General features: G+C 37.1%; 1 protein-coding gene across 2 annotated transcripts; it reads left to right on the top strand.

The window, feature by feature from the left end:
- The first annotated feature begins 507 nt into the window (after positions 1-507).
- Smarce1 (SWI/SNF related BAF chromatin remodeling complex subunit E1) lies at positions 508-20,741 on the top strand. 2 transcript variants are annotated; one of them, XM_026387066.2, is made up of 11 exons: positions 508-593; positions 2,585-2,636; positions 2,814-2,857; positions 5,901-6,005; positions 10,797-10,877; positions 11,940-12,071; positions 12,339-12,510; positions 15,869-16,041; positions 16,878-16,979; positions 17,619-17,829; positions 19,835-20,741. In XM_026387066.2, the coding sequence occupies exons 2-11, from the start codon at positions 2,630-2,632 to the stop codon at positions 20,041-20,043; spliced, it is 1,236 nt and encodes a 411-aa protein (XP_026242851.2). In that variant the 5' UTR covers positions 508-593; positions 2,585-2,629; the 3' UTR covers positions 20,044-20,741. The 2 variants fall into 2 exon arrangements, with proteins under 2 accessions (XP_026242851.2, XP_077656659.1); XM_077800533.1 differs by lacking the exon at positions 2,585-2,636 and having other exon boundaries at positions 543-593.
- Positions 20,742-22,620: the final 1,879 nt, after the last annotated feature.

The raw sequence follows: 22,620 nt of genomic DNA, 5'->3' as shown, positions 1-22,620 counted from the left end.
CAAGGCTATAACCTGGCCGTTAAGGCAGGACGCCCTGAGAGCCGCCAGTGGGGACCCAAACGCGCGACCCGAATCCTCAGCGCCTCCCTCCTCGGCTTACTAAACTACAGTGTGGACCGGGACTCAGAGACCAGAGCAACGGGAAAGCACGGCGGTGAGGAAGCCGCGCTCCCAGGTCGAACCCCGCGCAGAAGCTGGGCCTCGGAGCCCACCACCCGGGCCCTGCTGCACCTCCACGGCCACCCCCGCGCCGCGGCCGCCCCCGCCGCCCGGGGCCGCGAACCAGCGCCCAGCGGGCGGTCGGGCCACCCCGCCCTCTTCGCCGTGACGAATCGGCTCCGGGCTGGGACACTATCCAAACTCGAGGAGTTCTGGGGAAGCTGTGTGGCCTGAAAAAAAAATCCTTGACTATACCAAGCATCACCGCATCGTGATCAGAAGGGTTATTTTTCTAAAGAGAGCCGGGCGCGGCCCGGAGGGAAATCGAACGGAGTGTTGAAAGTGCGAGCGCGGAAGCTCCAGCGCGAGGGGCGGGGCGAGTGCGGGACAAAGGGAAGCGAAGCCGGAGCTGCGGGCGCTTTTTCGGCCCGCGGGTGAGTGTTTCCAAGTGGGCCCGACCCGGTCGGGAGGGTGGCAAGCCGCGATGTCCCCGCTTGGCTGGACCCCGAGTTCCCGCGGGTTGCTGGGGTGCAGGTCTGGCCGTGGGGGCCGGAGCTGGGGGCCGTGCGGCCTCCTTGCGGCCTAGCGGCGCGAGGGTCGAGAGGAAGTCCCTCCGCCGCCCCTCCTCCCAAGCAAGATTTGTCCCCTCCGCTAGTCCCCCGAAATGGATCTAAGCGCTTGTGCACACCCCCTTTTGCGGGATTTGCCAGTCCAGTGGGTCCTCCACGACAAACTTAGGAAGCGACCTCAGAGGAAGCCTTTGGAACGAGGCAAGCCGGTGGTCCGCACCCCCAAGAAGGTGGTGCCCCTTTTTGTTCGGGTAGAGACCTGAGGACTCACTGTGTGGCTTGGAGAGAGGAGCGAAGGCTCTGAAACCGTGTGGCCTGGGTTTGAAATCCAGCTCTGGCACTTCCTGGCCATATGGCTCTGGACAAGTTATTTGAAACTCTGAGAACTCCCCTTTTCATCTGTAAAATGGGGGCAGCAGTCTATTCTTGTTGTGACTGGGTGAGCAAGATCATGTAATAACCTGTTCTGTATAAGGTAACTATTCAACAACTAGAGAATCTGTTTTATGCCAGGTACCAGGTAATACCCAATGTAGACAAGTGTACAGGCCCACTCTTTGCATTCTAAAAAAGGAAAGCAATCATTTAATAGTATTAACAGTGAAGTGTAATGTACAGGGAGCTTGTGGCAATTTTTGTCTGAGCTCCCCACAGCAAGGTCTACTGCATGTTGACAGCTTCCCTATTGTGACCAAGGAGGAGAACCGCATGAGAGTAAAAGGCTTCTGCCTATTCTTTAAGAAAAGAGGGAGAGACCCAGGACGGACCATTGAGAAAATAAACTATTTCCACACCAGGACTCTTATTCCTGGTAGTCAGGAGTTTTCTTAAAATGCAAAATGGAAGCAGAAAATTATTTTATTTTACATAATGTTGGATGAAAAAAGTACTTAATTAGTCAGAAATGTACTTGCCTTTCTAAAAATGAATTTCTCTCTCTTTACACCTGTTTGTGATGTATATTGATTTAAGGAATAAACTCACATGTGTCTGTTCATGTGATGAGCTCTTAACACTTTGACAAGTTTTATTAAGAACAGAGCAAGATATTGGGAAATACAGTAATGAATTAGATGATCCCTGTTCCCTAGTAATACCCAATCTAGCCAGATTGACAGTTGTTTGGTGTTTTTTTTTTTTTTTTTAAGTTATAAGAAACAGCATCATAGATCTTTGTAGAAGATAGGAATACAGATGAGGGAGTAATTAATTCTGCCCAGGTAATATGTCAAGAAATTGCCATTGAAGAGATAATTTTGAAAGGGGCTGTGAAGGAGTAAGAGTTCTCAGGTAGACTCTCAAAATTTATTCCCAGCACTTTTGGAACTATTTACCAATAGAAGGAAAGGAGAAGTTCATCATCATACCCAGTTTCCCTTTATACTGCCTGCAGGAATAAAATGCTCCTCTATTTCAACAGAAGTTCTCATCCCAAAAGCAAGGTAACTGATCAGGGAGCTGTCAGTATCTGGTAGGCCTTGTTGGGGTCACCCTGATAATACATCACATTCTATTGTCATTATTTTTTTTATCAGTCTAAGTAAACGTTTACATGGCATCAGCAAAATGTTTTCCATACAAGACGTGGCTTGGTATCATAAGCAAAACCCTAAAAATACATTTCTAATATTATTCTAAATATCCCGGTAACTTAGTCATTTAATTCTGATCAACCAAATGACCTACAAGAAGTAGTTAAAATATGCAAAAGGCTTGATTACTAGCAGATAATAGTGAAGTGATTTTACTCAGAAATACCAATTAAACTACCCTATTCTTTAGGAAAACATTCTCTTATGCTTGCTGAGTTTTGATTCTCTTTTTTTTTTCTTTTTTTTTCTTTTTTTTTATTTTAGTGTCTCAGATTCATTCTTAAGGAACTGAGAACTTAATCTTCCAAAATGTCAAGTAAGTTTCAATTTTTATATTTATCAATCTATGTTAATAAGAGACTAATGCCCTAGCAAATGGGAATTCCAAAATACTCTCATTTTTTTTTTCTTCAAAACAGGACCATTGGTAGTTTTGTTGCATAGTATTATATCTCAGTTGTTTACAAGAAGTTATTTATTTTCTTTCAAACAGAAAGACCATCTTATGCCCCACCTCCCACCCCAGCTCCTGCAACAGTAAGTTTTAATTTTCTTGTTAATGTAATAGCCAAGTCTGGCCTTGATACAAAAACCCAGATGTCTTCCAGTGACAGTCACTCAATCATCACAGCCACAGGATGAAAAATTCAGCTAAAAAACAGCACTTCCTACTAAATAAAATAACTTTGCATCTTAACTTGAACCAACCCCAACATTTAAAAAAAAAAAAAAAAAACTTTGAAATTCCAATCAAACTCCTATGCTCTTGTTTTTTTTTTAATTGGAACTAAATGACAAGTTTAACACTTCTTTTCTCGTCAATCTTCGCTATTAAGAGTCTTTTAAGTTGATATTGAGTGAATGCTCATTCTGGCATTATTTATTTTTTTAAACCTAACCTTCAAATGGTTACATTTTTCTCTCTTGTCTATATATAAAATTTTCATATTAAATCAAACAGTAAAACTTCTAGGTCTATAACTACACTAATTGTAATTCTTTATTTTCAAGCTGTTCAAGTAAGGATTTCATTATCTGTGGGTCAGATCTTGCTGCTGAATTCTCCATAAATTATGTTTTACTGGTTTCTAAATTGATAATGTTTCACGGTGTCTAAATAATAGTTGTGAACTGCTTTTTGTATCCAGCAAACTGACCCAGCTTGATCAGCATGTAAAATAATTGTCCAGCCCACAAAACAGATTTAACAGTAACTGTTCAGGCCTTGCTGAAATGGCTTCCTTGTTGGTTTTTTGCGGGGGTTTTTTTTTTGTTGTTGTTTTGTTTTTTAAAAAACACTGTTAACATGACCATATCCTACAAAATCAGTTCTTTAATAGCCGCCAGCTTTTCCTTCCATACCTCCCCACCTCCTAAATTTCAGGCTAGTGTACTTTTTACTACTAATTAGGTCCTTGTATAATTTTTTTTCTCCACTAGATAACTAGTCATATTTACTAATCCTCAGATATACGTTTTAGTTACGTTTATCAACAATTTGTTTTTCTTTAGTAAGATGCTTTTAAAAAGAGAAACTGTATCATATTTTCTCAGTTCTACTTATATAATATGCAGTCTCTAAAGTTAGTTCCAGTAGACCTGAAAGTCCTGTTTGGTTCATTTTCTTTCTTAAATCAAAGAACATTTCTTACCACTATCTCCATGACACTCTCCTAGTGGCTATACAGGTGGAGTTGAACAATGGAGATTCTGACCTCAAAGAGCTAACCATGTACTTCAGCTTTGGAAATGGTATAATTATGTTTTAGTTTCAATTTTTTTAGTTCCCTTATTTTTCTTACATTATTGCCTCCTAATGTTAAACAGTGATTCTCATTATATATGCAACCTCTGAAGGTGTCATTTTGATGTAAATACTGCCTCCAACAATGTATAATTATCTTGAGAACAAACTTGATATTTTTGAGATTAAAATGTTTCAAAAACCAAGTACCCCTTCTGACTTGTCATATGTAGAAAGGGTTTTTTTTTCTTTGCCTTTCTTTAGTCATATTTCTGTATCATAATTTCACATTAACACATAAAATATAGGACTAGAGATTAAAACATCCAACAGAATGGATATTAAATGAATTATTTTCCTTCTTTTCTTTTTTTTTTTTTTTTTGGTTCCATTACTTCTACCACCACCATCACCACCACCACCTCCACCACCACTACCACCTTCACCACCTTCACCACCACTACTACCACTCAAATATACCACTCCAAGTAATATACACTTCTTTTGTGCGTTTGATACTTCATCTGTGTTTTGCCTACTTAAATATGTCTAATTTGCGTCTTTAACTATATAGGCTAGAAATTGATCAGCTCTCTTTTCTCCTAAAAAGTATCAAATGTACTATCTGCTTGAATGTCTGTTAGACACTAAGGATATGTATAGTGGCATGTTTTAGAAAATTGTATTTGTTATGTAACAACTAAAGCTTAGTTGGGATGTTTTAAATGTATTTTACATTATACAATTCAGGAGTGATACTGTTAATTGCATGTAAAAATGAAATTACTGTCACTTTTTTGATTGAGTTTCATTAGAAAAAAATACCCTACTTTAGTCCTCTCCTTGCTATATTCTTTTTATGCATTATGCCTTAATTTTCATGAACATTGGATGTCATGGTATTAATTAATTTGTGATTATATCAACACAAAAGTCACAAAACCCAAGAATCCTGTTGCAGCGAGCAGTTGTGTTTTGAAAGGGTGAGAGCTTTCAGAAAAATAGATGAAAAAAGAAAGTTCACGTCTGTCAACTAGAAAAGTAGTTCTCATTAACACTAAATGCAGAAATTGTTCATAATTGACCTATGGAAGATGGATCAAAGAAGAGATGGAAGAGAAAGCCCTAAAAAGAATCATTGGGTTAAAGATCAGATAGTACCCCAGAATGAAATCCATGCATTTCTTACAAGTCTTTGTTTTGAAGTCATGTATGTGACATCCATTGAATCCAACATATGTTCTTTTCTATTGACAACTCCTGGCTTCCTGGTTTGAGTCTCTTCTCATTTCTCACATTATATAAAATAATTCAAAATTGTCTTGAAAAGCAGATCCATTTCTTGTTTTTATTTGTTTTTAGTAGATGAATACATTGGTTGGCATCCACATAACTGTCAAGTAAATTGTGTTTTGTTTTGCATGTAGTGTTTTCAGATTTCTAGGTTATCACACTTCAAGCCTTCCTATTTGAGACATGATATATATTGCTAAATTGCTTTATGGTACTATTGACTATAAAATAATCCTGAATGTTTGAAACACATCAGTGTATTGCTTACCTCAGAAAGCAAGCCACACATTCACATTCTCACAAACACCCCCCAGCCCCTGCCAAAAGAAAGAAAAAAAAGCAATAGCAACACGTACAACTGGTTTCTCAATGAAATAAAATTTTAATTTCCTCAATAAAAGAAAAAGAACATTTACAACACATCATTGCTTGTTTAAATTCAGGTTGCTTTTGCATGCCATATGCAGATCATTTTTCATTTCTGTGTTTTCCTCGTTTGAGCTCATTTCTCATTCGTGTTTTTGTCTCATTTGTTTCCATCAGCAAATGCCCAGCACACCAGGGTTTGTGGGATACAATCCATACAGTCATCTCGCCTACAACAACTACAGGCTGGGAGGGAACCCGGGCACCAACAGCCGGGTCACGGTAGGAGAATCAACTATTACAGCCTCCAGCAAACCACTGGAATTGACCAGAAATGCCTCCAGAGTTAGGTCCTTCTATAAGCACAGCCACTTAAAAAAACTTTAATTTGGCTTTTCAACTATTTAAACATTATTTAAACAGTTTTACACTGGGGGAGAAAAATAGTGAGATCTGGATGGATATGTATATGGAAGAAAAAAAAATCCATTCTGTTTGGTGGTCAGTAAGGATAAAACCTTGGGCACTTAATGCTTATACTATTGGAGACAAACTGAGAATTTCCTATGGTTAAAATACCCTTTTGGAGATGAAGAGTTTCTTCTATTTTTCTAAGGTAATTGGCATTAGTCTCAAGAACTTTGTTTCTTACTAAGTGCTAGTCTTTCAGACCTGGCATTTTCAGGGCTGGCTGGAAAGCTTTTGGCTGGCCTTGCCCATAAGAACTGCTACATGTGATAATTTGTCTTTTGGATTTAATTGTCAGCCTTCTAATTGAGACTCATTTCTCTACAGTTGAAAAGAAAAAAGACTTTTTAGTGTCACTCCAAAAAATTTGCAAAATAGAAGTTGAATGAAATTGAAGTATCAGACTAAATATGTACAGTTAGGTGTATATTTCTAATCAATAGTACAGGGATGTGATTTCTAAAACTTAGGATGTTTATTTAAATGGTCAACCTAAGATAATCAAAGTTGGATGTTATACTTCAAAGTTTGAAATTGGAGTAAATTACAGTAAATCCAAAAGTCAAATACTTACATACACTGGAATCTCTGGTGTTGATGAGAATATATACAATGCAAAATGGCTGTAAATTTTTAATACTTGGTTTTTATTTGCTGTATTCATAAGTAATAAATAAATGCCTTCAATTAATGTAACTACCCTCTCACCCTGTAGTCAAACTACAGCTGAAAGCTTGTAACTATCAAACTATATGTCTATCTTGGTAAGCACATTGCTTATCTTGATAGGTTTTGTTTGTCTAAATTTTTCATTGTTTTTACATAATTTGTACTTCATAAGCATATCAAGTTTTATGTGCCATGTGTATTTCATGGTATCTGAAAAGAATTCTGACAAAGTGTGTTTATGTATGCATTTCACAATGCATACAATTTTTATGTGCATCAGTACATGTTTTCCCCTGGCCTAAATGTATGGTTTCACAAGTATAATGGATGATAGGGAACATTTTAATTTAAACACTGAATGGAGTAAATTTTGGATTATTCATGTTAATGCAGAAATTTATTCATGGGCAATAAATAGTAGAATGATTATAAATATAATAGCTCTATACAGTCAGCTCTTGATTATCTATGTTAATGGAATAGGCATAGAAACTAAAATACTAGAATGGCTTTTTTGGTTTGTGTATGTAAACATTTTATTCTTAACTTGGATGTAGCTGTTGGGGTTCTTTGTTGATAATGTGGGGTCATTCAGTGGAGACGGAGTAGGAAAAGAGAAGTGCAGTCCCTGTGTTTGGGCCCAGGTCATTCATTCATTTCTCCCCGATACTTCCTGGCAAACACAAGAATCCAACATTCAGAATGTACACTAGCTTCAGAGTAGGGTAGTATAAGAGAGTTGTTGAACATTGAAGCTTGGTGTTTTGGCTCTGTTCTTTGTGTTGTTGTCTTTTTAGTACCAGATTGAAGTGTAGTCAAATCAAACTGTTGTGTGAAGGAAATAAAACAGGAGGTTTTACACTACCTTTTTTTATATCTCTGAAGTGTATTGAGAGTTGACAGCTCTGATTTTGACCATTATAAAAACGTTTTAATTTTAAGATGGCCCTAGTTACCCACATTCAGTTCTCCTGTTTAGTAATTTGTCTAGAAATTACCTTAGTGATTTGAAGGACTGATTGTGTGAGGCCCTGAGAAGGAGCTTTCCTGAAGGTCACACACAAATTCATATTTCCTTCAAGACTCCAGAACACTTGGATAGTTTCCAGTGAACACTTTATATGGCAAGTTGACATCTTTTGGAGTGCTTAGAATAGCTTTGAGTTGCAATTCACTTCTAGTTAGTTTTTCATTCAGATAATGATTTGCATTTTCTCAAATACAGATGTGCATACAAACAGATTGAGACAAACTTATATCGCTATAAGCGATATAAGTTTTTTATATATATATATATATATATATATATATATATATATATAGCGATATCCTATTTTCTTCACTTTAATAGGAAATTTATACTCTTAAATAAATCTTATCAGAGAAACAGCTAAGAATTGGGAAAGAAACAATAACAAAGAACTCTGGATAGCCAAGATAAATCTCACAAAATCGTGAACCATGCTCCTTACATTTCCTAGGACTTTACTCATGTAAGCACATCTTTTAACACTCACAGGCACTTGTCTGCCTGCCCCAACCCATTGCAAATTAGAAGCAGAAAATTGGAAAGAGAGGGTTGCTGGTAAAGATAACAAAAGTAAATCAAAAAAAGGAAGCTCAAGCACTCCAAAAGCTACCCACTGGGCCATTTAGTAAGAGAGCCGACTATAGTTTTTCATACCTCAGAAGGTGAAAGCAAAGCAGTGACTCTTTCTAAATGTCTGTTATCTAGAAAAGTTAAAGTATATTCAGTGCAAACTGGTTTTTTTTTTGTTGGTTGGTTTTTTTTTTTGTTGTTTTTTAAGAGTAAAGAAATGTTTAAGACATGTCTGGGATGTTAAATAAATTTAGGGTGGGTGGTATAATTCTTTAAGATCCCAAAACCAATTGGAATTTAACTTTGTTATTTTGGATTATTTTTATTGTTGTTATATTTGTTGTTGGTTTTTTTCATTTTGTATTTATAAATTGACAGGTTAGTGTAATGAAAATATGACTTCAAAATGTAGATAACTGGTGTATCTTTCTTTGGAAGAAAGAGAGAAATAAATCCTTTAATGTTATAAATGTGATTCTTAGAAAAATTCCAAAGAGTAAATGTACTTTGTTTTCAAAATGTTTTGATTCATACTTAAAGTTTGAAAATATAAGCATTTTAGAATTCTTTACTTCTTTAATATCTAAAAAATTAGGGGCACAATTTTAATTTTATTTGTAACTCACTTTATAGATTTCTGAAGGTTTGTGTGGGATATGAGTTGAAAATTTTTTTAACAACTTAATGTATAAAGAAGCAGATTTGATGGGCTCTTCCTCTGAGCCCATGATCTAAGGTTAGCCTCCTAGGATTTTTCTCCCTTAAAAGAACTCCTATAAACCGTGATTAAGATCTCCCCTTATTTGCTGCTCATACCACCACTGGTGACTATTCCCGTGGCTCATCTCCATGGCCCACTGCTGGCTAAAAAGAGGGTCTGTTTGCATGGGTACACTAGCATGGGCATGCCAGTAAGAATGCTCTGAAGGAAGAGCAGAAAGAGAGGAGATACTGCTTCAAGGATGAAATGCTTTCTTACAACTTCATAGGTAAAGAAGAAGAAAGAGTTACTTAAAAGTATAAGAGGACAGAAGGGAGACCCTAGTGTCAGAAAAGGAAGCATTTCTTGCTTACATTGGAAAAGGGCATAAGCATGCCCAGTCCCTAAGCCCTTGAACAACAAAAAAAAAAAGGTTATTATTTATCACAGTAGCAACAGAAGGGTAAGAGAACAAATTTTTACTCTCATTTTCTTATAAAAATTTGAAAATTAAGTCAGGACTTTTTTCCCCAAGCCTGGCAGGGAGAATTAATATCATTTGGCCATGATTTTTATTGTTCTGAGTCCTTAATCAAATGCAGTTATGTATGTATGTATGTATGTTAAGATTTAGAAGTTTAGAAATAGGTGTTCTTGGAGTGGCTGGCTTTACCTGGGACATCTACCAGAAGCCATAGTGTCTCCTGCCTAGATCTCAGCTCATGGAACCTATCACTCATCTGTCTCATTCCTTTATTTCTTCTCTCACATACTTTCTTCTTTCCTTTTGAAACTATTTTCCAGTGTCTCCTCCCCTTCCTTTTCTTCTGTTCCCTTTTCCTATATATGCCATCTTTTCTTTTTCCTCTTATGTCTCTTACACAACACCAAAAATTCTTAATAGAATGGACTTCTTCATGTAAGACCTCAAAAATGACAATCGGGCCCAGTATCTGCTGGGGCTCTGTTCCTGTGATTAGGATGGAGGACAGAGAAAGATGGGACTTTAGTTCATACTTCTTGAAAACCACTGGATAATAGACATAGCCTTTGAGAGAAATGAAATCTTTGTGTGCTGAAGGAGATAAGAAAGTTTGCAGAGTGTTTGTTGTTTTTTAACCTGAGAGGCAGTTTTTGTATTGTGTTTTGTGTGAGGGTGTGTTCCTGATGTAGTATCAATAGATGCAAGGTCTCCTGTAGGCAATGTGAGTGTGGTAAGTGATGAAGGTTCAGATTCTGCTGCAGATAATCAAGTGTTGACTGTATGCATAATGACAGTTGAGCAAAGTAAATGGGTGCCAGGTAATGTTCTAAATGTGATTTGTTTGCTATATAACCATATATTTTCAATGTATGGATTATCATGTAATATTTTGTTCTTACAGCCAGGTTGTCAAAGCAGTGGCAATAAACTGCCAAGTAAAACATTACAATTGCATGCCTAAAGCCATTTTCTTTTGATGTGAACATTTCTGAATTTGCAGTGATAGCTATTTTCCGTGGAGAAAATATAAGAATCTTGTATCCATGGACGAGTAGAAGAAAGGCGCATTAGAATTTTTTTAAGGGACTCTCTTTTCAGGTTGCCGGTGAACTTCTTGCAGTTGAGTAATGAATGTATTTAACTCTTTTGTAGGCATCCTCTGGTATTACGATTCCAAAACCCCCAAAGCCACCAGATAAGCCGCTGATGCCCTACATGAGGTACAGCAGAAAGGTAGGCACCCAGAACTGGGAAGGAGTGTGGACCACCACCTCTGCTTCTCAGCCATCCATGCAGCTTCAGCGTGGCCTGGTCTGTTTTTCTCTGCATATTCAGGGGAAGCATAAAAAAAAATGTAGTTTTTAAAGAGCTTTGTTCTGATTTCAGAATTTCAGAAGTAAAATCCAGCAAGAGGAGCATAATTAAATAAGACAGAATGTTTTGTACCTATGAACGTAATGTGTTTTGAAGAATATTAAATGTGAAAAAAATGTTAAGTAAAAAAAGTAATACAAGATTATTTGTACTATTTTTGTAAAAATCATTAAAACTACATGTTAGTTTGAGGGAGGGAACCTAGAAAACAGTGGTTACCTATGAACAGTAAGCTGATGGCAATTTTTATTTTCTATATATTTCCTTGAATTTTCCAAATTTTTTGGTGATAAGCCTTATTACACTTAAAAATATGGCCAATATCTTTTTTAAAGGTATGGCATTTTAACAGACCTTTAGAAATGTTTTAATTTTTGGTCATAATAATTATATATGTGTTTGACAATATGATCATGTATTATAGTTTGCATTGTATTATGCAGATTAACAACTTTCTTGCTAAATTCATGTGAATTTTTAGAGACATCAGTTAGCTTATTTAGTTAACTCATCTTAAGTGCCTGTAGTGATTGGAGGTGTTCTTGATATATCAAATTAAAGTACTTAGAAATGAAGTGACATGGTGTCTGAGATCTACCTTAAAGTAATCTTATAGAACCAAGCACTGTGGCATGTGCCTGTGGTCCCAGCTACTCTAGAGGCTGAGACAGTAGTTAAGGCCAGCCGTGGCAATGTAGCAGTCTCAAAAATAAATAAATAATAATTTATCAGGGTAAAGATGACATGAGATTAGCCACCTATTAGTAAAGGTTGGAGTAGGCCAATGAGGACATAGAAATACAATGCTGCCTTTCATTTTTTTAATGTTTAAAAGTTTCTATATTAGAAAATATTTTTAAATGTTTAAATGTCCATATGTTTAGGCATCTATATTGAAATTCCATCTGTTTCCTTTTTAAGGTCTGGGACCAAGTAAAGGCTTCCAACCCTGACCTAAAGTTGTGGGAGATTGGCAAGATTATTGGTGGCATGTGGCGAGATCTCACTGATGAAGAAAAACAAGAATATTTAAACGAATACGAAGCAGAAAAGGTAGGAGCCCACTGTGGTGGGACGGATACAGTATAAAGTGCATCATCCTTGGCTCGTTATTTATAAAAGAAGCGTAAGACTGGATCAGAAAGCTGAGGCTACCTGCCTGAGCCCAGGCACATTTCTCTAGACCTCAGATTCCTTATCTGTAAAAAGAAGGTGACTTTAACACCCTGCCTACATGATGTCTTAAGATATTCAAATGAGATAATACACACTATAACCAGCAAAATGTTAATTATAAACTGAAAAACCTTTGAATTTCAGATAGAGTACAATGAATCTATGAAGGCCTATCATAATTCCCCTGCATACCTTGCTTACATCAATGCAAAAAGTCGTGCAGAAGCTGCATTAGAGGAAGAGAGTCGACAGAGACAGTCTCGCATGGAGAAAGGAGAACCTTACATGAGCATTCAGCCTGCTGAAGATCCTGATGGTAAGGGGAGAAAGTCCAATTTTGTTTATGCTTTCTCTGAATTAATGTATGTTTTAATAATGTTTTTATGTTTATCTTAAATGAAAAAGCAGTACTTAAGTGCCATTTCAATATCTTGATTATTTTGATTAAGATTTTTGTGTCAATTTCTCACAAGAAAAAGAAATATCCTTTCAGAACAGAAGATAGGGGCTGGGGATGTGGCTCAAGCAGTAGCGCGCTCGCCTGGCATGCGTGCGGCCCGGGTTCGATCCTCGATCCTCAGCACCACATACAAACAAAGATGTTGTGTCCGCCGAAAACTAAAAAAATAAATAAATAAATATTAAAAAAAAAAAAGAAGAAGAGAAGATAGTAAAAACTATACTTACTGTTTATCAAAGTCTTTGAACTCAGAACTTATGGAAGGCATTTGAGTCACAACTAGGAATTTGCCTTCACTACTTTTAAAAAGCTAAAAAGAAACTGTGGCATATATACACAATAGAATATTACTCAGCATTAAAAGAATAAAATCACGACATTTGCAGATAAATGGATGGAGCTGGAGAATATCATGCTAAGTAAAGTAAGCCAATCCCAAAAAACCAAAGGCCAAATATTTTCTCTGATATGTGGATGCTGGTCCATAATTGAGGCTGGGGTTGGGGTGGGGCATGGGAGGAATGGAGGAACTTTAGATAAGGCAAAAGGGAGGGAGGGGAAGGAAGCGGGAATGGGAGTAGGAAAGATGGTGGAATGAGATGGACATCATTACCCTAGTTACATATATGAAGATACGAATGGTATGAATCTACTTTGTGTACAACCAGAAACATGAAAAATTGTGCTCTATATGTGTACTATGAATTGAAATGCATTCTGCTGTAATGTACAACAAATTAGAATAAATTAAAAAATTTTTTTGAAAAGTTAAATGCCTTCTAACTATACCCAGCTTTCTTTTTGATTCCTTGAATTTGCTGAATCAAAGGTTCTTGAGAGAGAAAGTTAATGAGTGGGTAGGAACATTATGAAATCTCCTTGCTAGTTAATTCTGCAGTCCAACAAGAATTTATTAATACAAGTCATAAGGACCACTTGTGAGAACACACAGATTGTATATGTTCAAACAAATGGCAGAGCTTTCTAATTGGGGTTCCATGAATAGTGTGCAGGTGTGCAGATTGCTCTTCGTGTTCTTTGTAGTCAAGCAGGGTCAGAAGCTACAAGGACCCCCAGAGACTGCCACCACAGATTATAAGTACTCTTGTCCACATACCTAGCATGCTGTACTGAATACTGTGTTTTCTCTATGTACACTATGATATGGAAGAAGTTAGAAACTCCAGCTATAAGTCACAAAAACATCAAGAAAATAAAATCCCATTTTAAGGTAGCAATAACAGAGGAAGTTTGTAAAGAAGACACCAACAAGGGCAGTTTAAAGACATGAACAATATACTTAAAAAAAGAAAACCAAAAATGAGATTTTTGAAAGAATGACTGGGATATTGACAAAATGTTATAAATACAGGTAGTAAAATATAGAGAATAGAATATGGAATACAAATAATACCCATGTTAAGCAGAATCAGTAGCGCCAAAGGCACTAACATATGCAAGTTTTAATTAAGGTGGGATGGTTAATGTAAGAAAAATACATAGAATTGAAAAATGAAAGATCAGGTCTACAAATAATTGGGAAGAAGAGGATCTGCACAAGAGAAACAACGGCTAACAACATAGAAGCTATAAGCAGAAGATAAAGCTTTCCTTAAGTGAAAGATAACAGCATGACTTGAGAAAGTCTTGCCTTCTGCCTGTTGTGTTTTTTAAGTTTAAGAAAGGCTCCTAAACCAACTAATAGGAAAGGGTACAATAAATAAGGTGCCAATGTAAGAATACTGTAGACCTTGAACCTCATCCCTCAGGACTTGGGAGGCAGATATAGACATACAACCAAGAGACAGGTGGCACCTGCTGACATCAGTAGCAAAGGACCAGAAAAAGGTTCACAAGACATATACCATGCTCCACACAAAACACTGAAGGCTCTTTTAAATGACACTTGAAAGACAATCACATGTAGCACACTGTAGGCCTCTGTGGCAGAGTTTCCCAGCCCCCACCCCCGACTCTGGTAGGATACTAGGAAGTTAGGTGCTAGAGAGCAAATTTGTTTTAATGTGTTTTGCTTAAGGGAAAGCTTGGTATTTTTTAGATGAGTTAATTTAAAGGAAAGTAGATAATAGTACAGGTTGTTACCAGCTATGTGAAAAACTGTTGATTATAAAGCAAGAGCCAAGATTAAGAAAGCACTGTTGTAGTTATTAAAAGTAAGCATTATAGTGCTGGGGTTAAGCGCTCTCTTAGCACATGCAAGGCGCTGGATTCGATCCTCAGCACCACATAAAAATAAATAAATAAAGGTACTGTGTCCAACTATAACTAAAATATTTTAAAAAAAAAAAAGCATATAAGCCAGACCTGTGTAGTACATCAGTGCCCGTTGACAACAGCTGTGTGCATGTGTAAATTGACAAAAATTGGAAGTAATTTTGGAATTGAATATTTTTTTTCCTAAAGTTACCTATGCCTTCATGGCGTTTTGTGGTGGTGGTGGTGGTGGTGGTGGTGGTGGTGGTGGTGGTGGTGATAGTGCTAGGGACTGAACCCAGGGATGCTCTACTATTGAGCTATATCCCCACCCATTTTATTTATTTATTTATTTGAGACAGGGTCTTCCTGAGTTGCTGAGGCTGGCCTCATACTTGTGATCTTCCTGCCTCAGCTTCCTGAGTTGCTGGAATTGCAGTTGTGCACCACCGTCCTCAGCCTTTGTGACTTTTTGATCTAACAAAATGAAAATGCTATCTATAAGAATGCTAGAGAGGATTTTTCTCTGTAGTAATAAGTTGATCTTTACAAATGATCATTTTCATCAATTGTAAAGAGCTATAGCAACAAAGACTACACAGTTCATATGTTGTTTACCAATATATATGCTGCCACTATAGCTCAGTGGTAGAGCACTTGCCTACTGAGAGAGATTGACATTCGGCAGAATTTCAGTTACTGCCATGGGTTGCAGCCTTCTTGTTGATACTAAAGCCTAAAGAGATATGGTTATATCTCATTTTTGTTTCATCAAACCCTTCTCAGACTTCATCACTTAACAACTTAATGAGAAAAACCTTAGCCACTAAACACATTCTGTCTTCTGTGTGGTTTTCACCAAATGTCCGATAGTGCTCTTGTCATGCTGGTCAGGCCAATGAGAGAGCACCACAGTTCCTCAATGTTAAATGTTAACATTGCTACACTCCTGGTTATGGTTACTGGCTACCTCATTTCTTGAACATCTTTTTCATTCCAGATTATGATGATGGCTTTTCAATGAAGCATACAGCCACTGCCCGTTTCCAGAGAAACCACCGCCTCATCAGTGAAATCCTTAGTGAGAGTGTGGTACCAGACGTCCGGTCAGTTGTCACAACAGCTAGAATGCAGGTCCTCAAGCGACAGGTCCAGTCCTTAATGGTTCATCAGGTACATCACAAACATTTGTTAAATAAATTGCTGCAAATCCCAGGTGACATGATTCTTATACCATGCATACATATACTGTGAAATGTTTCATTCTAATCTGTTGTGATTTGGGAAAGATGGTTACAGGAGTGAACCATTTCCAGAGGTTTATTAAGTTTGTCATTAAAAACTAATAGAGACAGTACACACCTGTAATACCAGTTATTTGGGAGGCAAGTTTGAGGACAGCCTGGACAAAATTTTAAAATAAAAGATAAAATTAAGGAACTGGGGTTGTAGCTCAGTGGTAAAGCACTTGCCTAGCATGAGTGAACTGGTTTTGATCTTCAGCTCCACATAAAAATAAATAAATAAAGATATTGTGTCCATGTTCAACTAAAAAAAGTTTTTTTTAAAGATAAAATTAAAGGACTGAGGATTTAACTCAGTGGTAGAGTGTCCTGGGTTCAATCCCCAGGACTGGTAGAAGGGGAAAACAAGTAGTAACAAAACCTTGTAATTGAAAGTATTTCTATTAAGAAATACATGTGCACTTGAGAATTTTAGACAACCTCTCCACATTTGTTGCTTTACTGAATACTTTTCCAAAAACCTCCTGAGGCCTGAAATAGTGTTCTTTAACATTTTATTAATCACAGTCCTCTCTCTATACTTAATTTTATATTTTTAAAATTATAGCTGATTCATGTTGTAGAAATTAAAATTTAAAATTTAAAATGTTATTTGTCACAGAAATTGAAAGAGTGATCATTAAAAAATGAGGTGTTTTCTGTGTTTGATATTTGCTTCAGAGAAAATAAGTAAGTAATCATAAAACCTGGTTATATGTCTTACAGCGAAAACTAGAAGCTGAACTTCTTCAAATAGAGGAACGGCACCAGGAAAAGAAGAGGAAATTCCTGGAAAGTACAGATTCATTTAACAATGAACTTAAAAGGGTATCCATTTGATGTGTTAACTATACTTTCATCACTGTTCCTGCTACTTTCTTTTTCCTTATTCTTTTTTCCAAAACTGTTTTTATTTAATATTATTCACTTTGAAACAGAGTTCATGTCACTATACATATAAGACCTATAATATCTTTTATTTATGAAATTATTGCAATTTTCTGGAAAATTGCAATAAATTTGAGATATCATATAGTATACATGCACATATTAGGTCCATAGATGTTGGAGTCCTAATATTTTAAACTTCTATTCGGTCATGAATTGTTTTCACTTTATTGGAATTATTCATCAGACTTTTAATACAGTTTTCACTTTGTATTAGAACAAGTAAATCTTGTGTTTGGGAGTCTGAAATACAAATTAGAAACCTTATGAATAATTCTGTCTCAGTATTGCCTCTCCCCCTGTAGTACTTGATGATACGTGAGTGCTCAAACAACTTCTTTATGTTTATGCAAAAGAGTTTCAGGGAAGACTGAGAAGCATGTTTTTTTCTCCTGTATACATACATTTATTTCATAGGCAAGAAAACCTACTTTTGAAGCAATTTATCTGGTTCAAAGGTTATAAGAAGAAAACATTACTAAAAGAGCTTTTTGGTGTTGTTTTTTTCCTGACTACTAGTTGTGCGGTCTGAAGGTTGAAGTGGATATGGAAAAGATTGCAGCTGAAATTGCACAGGCTGAGGAACAGGCCCGAAAAAGGCAGGAGGAAAGGGAGAAGGAGGCAGCAGAGCAAGCCGAGCGTAGTCAGAGCAGCATCACTCCCGAGGAAGAGCAAGCGGCAAACAAAGCCGAGGAGAAGAAGGATGACGAGAGCATTCCAATGGAGACAGGTAAGCACCAGACACCGGGGGGAATCGCCAGGGCCTTTTACAGCTGTCTGTAATTTTGATTTTTCTTTCTAAATGCTCCTAGAGATCACTCTTGTCTCTTGAGTAATTCTCTATGTGACCTACCCAGTTCTTTCCAAATCCTAATCTTTATGGTAGACCCACTGAAAAAGTTGGTATCACCATGGAACACCAATAACATATTGTCAGCAGTCTTGCCGTCTGAGGTTTTGACATTGTACCCAGATGTGCTGTTTTTTAACTTGAGATTATGAAGTAGACCAGTATGATGGTTAAGGACCCTGGTCCAGGAATCACACAGATTGGGGACTAGAACTAGAACCTCAACTGTGGATAGTTGTTTAGTTTGTTTCCTCATTTGAAATCATCCTAGTACTGCTTCTGTGAATACATTCTGGTACTAGATTTAACATGGTGTTAACACTCAGCATTTTGACTTTTATCACTCATATTAATTATGCAAGGTGTGATCATTGTTCTTAAGATTGTGTCCTAGGATAGTGTCAGGCAAAGTAAAACTTATAGGCCAAATCCTGCCACACTTTTTTTGTAAAAAATTTTATTAAAACACAGCCACACCGGTTTGTGTATATATTGTATATGACTGCTTTGAGGCTACAGCAGTATGGTTGAGTAGTTGCAACAAAGACTACCTGGCCCACAAAGCCTAAAATATTTACTATCTAGCCCTTTACATAAAAAGATCGTTGACCCCATCCTAGAAGAACTTACTTCTAGGTAAACTGATTTTCCTGGGGAATAAAACATCTTGCAAGTTAGAAAATTACATGTAGGACTTGTATAAAGAACTGATTAAATTGATTATTGCTTGAAATTTCCAGATCACCTCACTTTCTGGCACTATTTTCACCTACTTAGTGCACCATGTAAATAGAACTAAGCTGAGAGTAGTTATAGGAATACAGCCAGAGGCTCCTTCAACCATCATTGCCAGAAGTAGCAGGGACAATAGTTATACTTGTACTCAAATGACAACCATCTGAAAAGTATTTAATGGAATATAAATATCTTCTCCAGACATTTCTACAAAATATAATTCACTAGATGAATATTTCACACAGATTTTAAGTTTTATCTTCTTAGCCTCATTTCTGTTTTTTTTTATAAACATGTTTTTTATCTTAAATTTGAAGCATGAGCACGTTTGTGGTTAAATGAAGAGCTTGGGAATCAGGGTATGGGTCTTTGCTCATTTTGCAACTAGACATTACTCAGTCAGAGGTTTTGTCATCTGTGAATGGGGCCTTTCTTATTCTTAAGGCCTGTGGGTCTTTACTCAGATTCTATCCTTATAGCTTAAGAAAAAGAAATGAAGAAAATGAAGACTGCAAGCAAAACCCTCATGCTCTTAATTTCTTATAGGAAACAGCCCAGTGTGACTTTTAACAAAAGTATCTAAAATATAAACTTGATATTATTTCCACATCTGCCCTCTCACTTAATCCAAAAGCCACAGAACAGCACTGTTCAATAGTAATATACTGTAAGTCACATGACATTTTAAATTTCATACTAGTGACATATTTTTTAAAAATTAGGCAAAATAATTGACATTATTTGATGATATTGTATTTAACCCAATATATCTTAAATATTATTTCAACATGTAATCAGCATTTTTAAAATTATCAACTTTTTTACATTCTTTTTTTCACACAATAAGTCTTTGAAATCCAACATGTATTTTATTCTTAGAGCACATCTCAATTCAAAAGCTAAATTTTCATCCAAAGCATTTAATCTGTACTTAGATTTTTATAGAACCTACTGCTAAAAAAGTAGATTTTCACACCCCAGATTATGCCACACATACTTAAAAGCTCCTCACTGACACTGGCTCATTTCAGGTACTCACTAGCCACAGGTGGCTAATGGCTACCATATTGGACAGCACAGCTCCATGCTGTCCGTGTCCATGTAGAGCAGATGTTTATCTTCAAACTGACAGTGTCACGTGTGATTACAGAGGAGGCACACCTTGAAGAAACAGCGGAGAGCCAACAAAATGGTGAAGAAGGCACGTCCACTCCAGAGGACAAGGAGAGTGGGCAGGAGGGGGTGGACAGCATGGCGGAGGAGGGGACCAGTGATAGTAACACTGGCTCAGAGAGCAACAGTGCAACAGTGGAAGAGCCACCAACAGATCCCATGCCGGAAGATGAGAAGAAAGAATAATTGTTGCCTTGTTTTATGTGTCCTAAATACTTTTTTAAATGAAAAAAATGTTTTTTGGTTTTAATGGTGTTATGTGGTCTGTGTATTAATTTTTTTCTTGTCTGTTTCATACCACCAAAGGCTTTTTGGACCATGAGTGTCATGAGCCCAGTGGCACAGTCAGTCACCTTTCTTAGCATTGTAAAGATGGCTTTTTTCTTTGGATCTTGTTGCTAGCCCTCATCTGCCGAAAGCCTCAGAATTTAAATTAATTGAGAAAACACCCACCTCTTTTAGAGAGTTATCCTTTGATGCTGCAGAATCTCCTCTTACAAATGCCTTCCTCCAGCTCACTTGGGTGCTTACCAAAGCCATAGCTTTAAACCTTCCCAGTCCCCATCAACAGCTTCCTGAAAGTCCCCTCTCCTGTGTATATGTGCACAGAGTACATTCTTGAGAACACAATCATGAGTGTGTGTATATTTTTTCACTTGCCCTTTTTATTTTAAATCAGTGTCAGATAACAAGAGTTGTGTTAAAGGCTACAGTGTTGCCTACAATAAACTATCCTTGGATCGTACTGATCCAGAGTAGTCTCCACAGTTAGAGTAGTTCCTGGCTTATGATGTAGTCATTAAAATGAACATAGCACATTTTTGTTATCTATACTGCTTTTTGTTCTGGTTAATATTGGGTGCATTCTGGTAAATTCATCCTTTGTACTGGGGGAAAAAAACACTTTTTTACCAAGTTTTCCAAAGACAGAATAGATCACAAAGTTAAGGAATGGAATGTTCTTGTAATATACTAGATAACTTCATAATGATTAGCCCATTCCAGAAGAAAAACAGCTGGGAATTAAGTTTATCCACATGAAATTGTTTTACAATAAACAAAACATTCAAAACCTCAAGGCTCAGGATCCCATAGATCAGAGCCTACCTCCCTTTTTGATAAACTTAGTAAAGTCTTGGAGACTAGAAGAAAGATAGTTTGTCACTCGTATGCTTCCAAAAAACTAGAATAGATTTTTACTGAATAGTGGTATATCTGATGGTATATGTTTCTTAAAGGTCCAAATGTAATAAAAAAATGAAAAAAATGGTCTCAGTGTTTTTAATGTCCTAAATATTTGTATGCAAGACAAGGATACAGTTTTGTCTCTATAGTGCAATGACAGTATGGAGGGGCCACTTGGTCATTTGAATTTACATACTCAGGGCCCTTGTCTGTAAATGCTGCAGTTATTAAGTTAATTTGCACAATACAGTTGTGAAAATAAGTTTCCTTCCATGATAGTTAGGTCACATATGCATTTATCTTGAGTAAGAATACATTTATGACATTTAAATTTAAATTATCTTTGAAAAAAGCATGGGGCTGGGGATATAGCTCAGTTCGTAGAGTGCTTGCCTCACATGCACAGGGCCCTGGGTTCAATCCCCAGCACCACAAAAAAAAGAAAAAGAAAAATAACATGGGTGTGCTTTGGGGGCAAGAATTCTGTCCTCGTTTATGATGAATTCACTTGCTCTGAACCCACAACACCATTAGTGACTGTAGCTCCACATCATGCTTAGTCTCTTGAGAGGGAGCCTGATTTGGGGTGCAAATATCCTTTGATGTCTTTTCTAAATAATATGTGGTAACTTTTTCCTGGTTCCTTGTGAGTGAGAGAAACTGATGAATGAGTCCATTTCTAGGTGCTGGGCACTGCAGGAGAACTCAAACCGATCTCAAATTATACAGCCTCCTCTAATACGGTGCACAGAAGTTGTTAAATAATAGAGGTGGAAAACGGTGCCAGAGCAAGGTGTCAGATTATTTATCCAAGTCTCTTGAGAGTATGGAAGTGCTTCCTTTGCTGAGCTGGAGATGGGTGGCACTGGGAAAACATCTGCCTGTCCTCGCCAGGCAGTTCTGGCAACTGGCTGAAAGGTGAATTAAGTCAGGTGGAATTTGACAGTTTTTAACCTCAAGAGGCACAGAGTAACTTTTCTCCTTTGTTAAGGTGATATGTGCAGACACAGATATTTCTTAGTTTTGAGAATGTGGGATATAACATTAATTTTTCATCCTCATAGACATTGGGAAAATAGTTTAAAACTCTAAGCCTGTTTCAACTAACATAGATTGAACTACTTTCTATTTTAGTGCCTTTTCTGCTCCATATAGCCATGATTTTTAATGCATTTATCTTGAATAAGAATGCACAAATTTTGAGGGCTTAAGTTATAAAGAGAGAATTTTTTATTATTTATTTTTTAGTTATCGGCGGACACAACATCTTTTGTTTGTGGTGCTGAGGATTGAACCCGGGCTGCACACATGCCAGGCGAGCGCGCTACTGCTTGAGCCACATCCCCAGCCCCAAGTTATATTAATTTTTAACAACAAATAGGGTTCTATATCTCCCCAGTTTTCTCACTAGAATGCCAAATTCTCTTAACTCCCCACCTGTCAATAAGCATGTCTTTCTTATCTGGGCACCATGGCGCATACTTATAATCACAGTAACAGGAGGTTGAGTCAGGAGGATCAAGTTCAAAACCAATGACAAAAGCCAGCAACAAAGTGCTTAGAGACCCTGTCCCTGAA

Source organism: Urocitellus parryii, chromosome 7 (assembly GCF_045843805.1).
Source record: "Urocitellus parryii isolate mUroPar1 chromosome 7, mUroPar1.hap1, whole genome shotgun sequence".
Classification (NCBI taxonomy): domain Eukaryota; kingdom Metazoa; phylum Chordata; class Mammalia; order Rodentia; family Sciuridae; genus Urocitellus; species Urocitellus parryii.
This window is presented reverse-complemented; position numbering and strand designations above follow the sequence as displayed.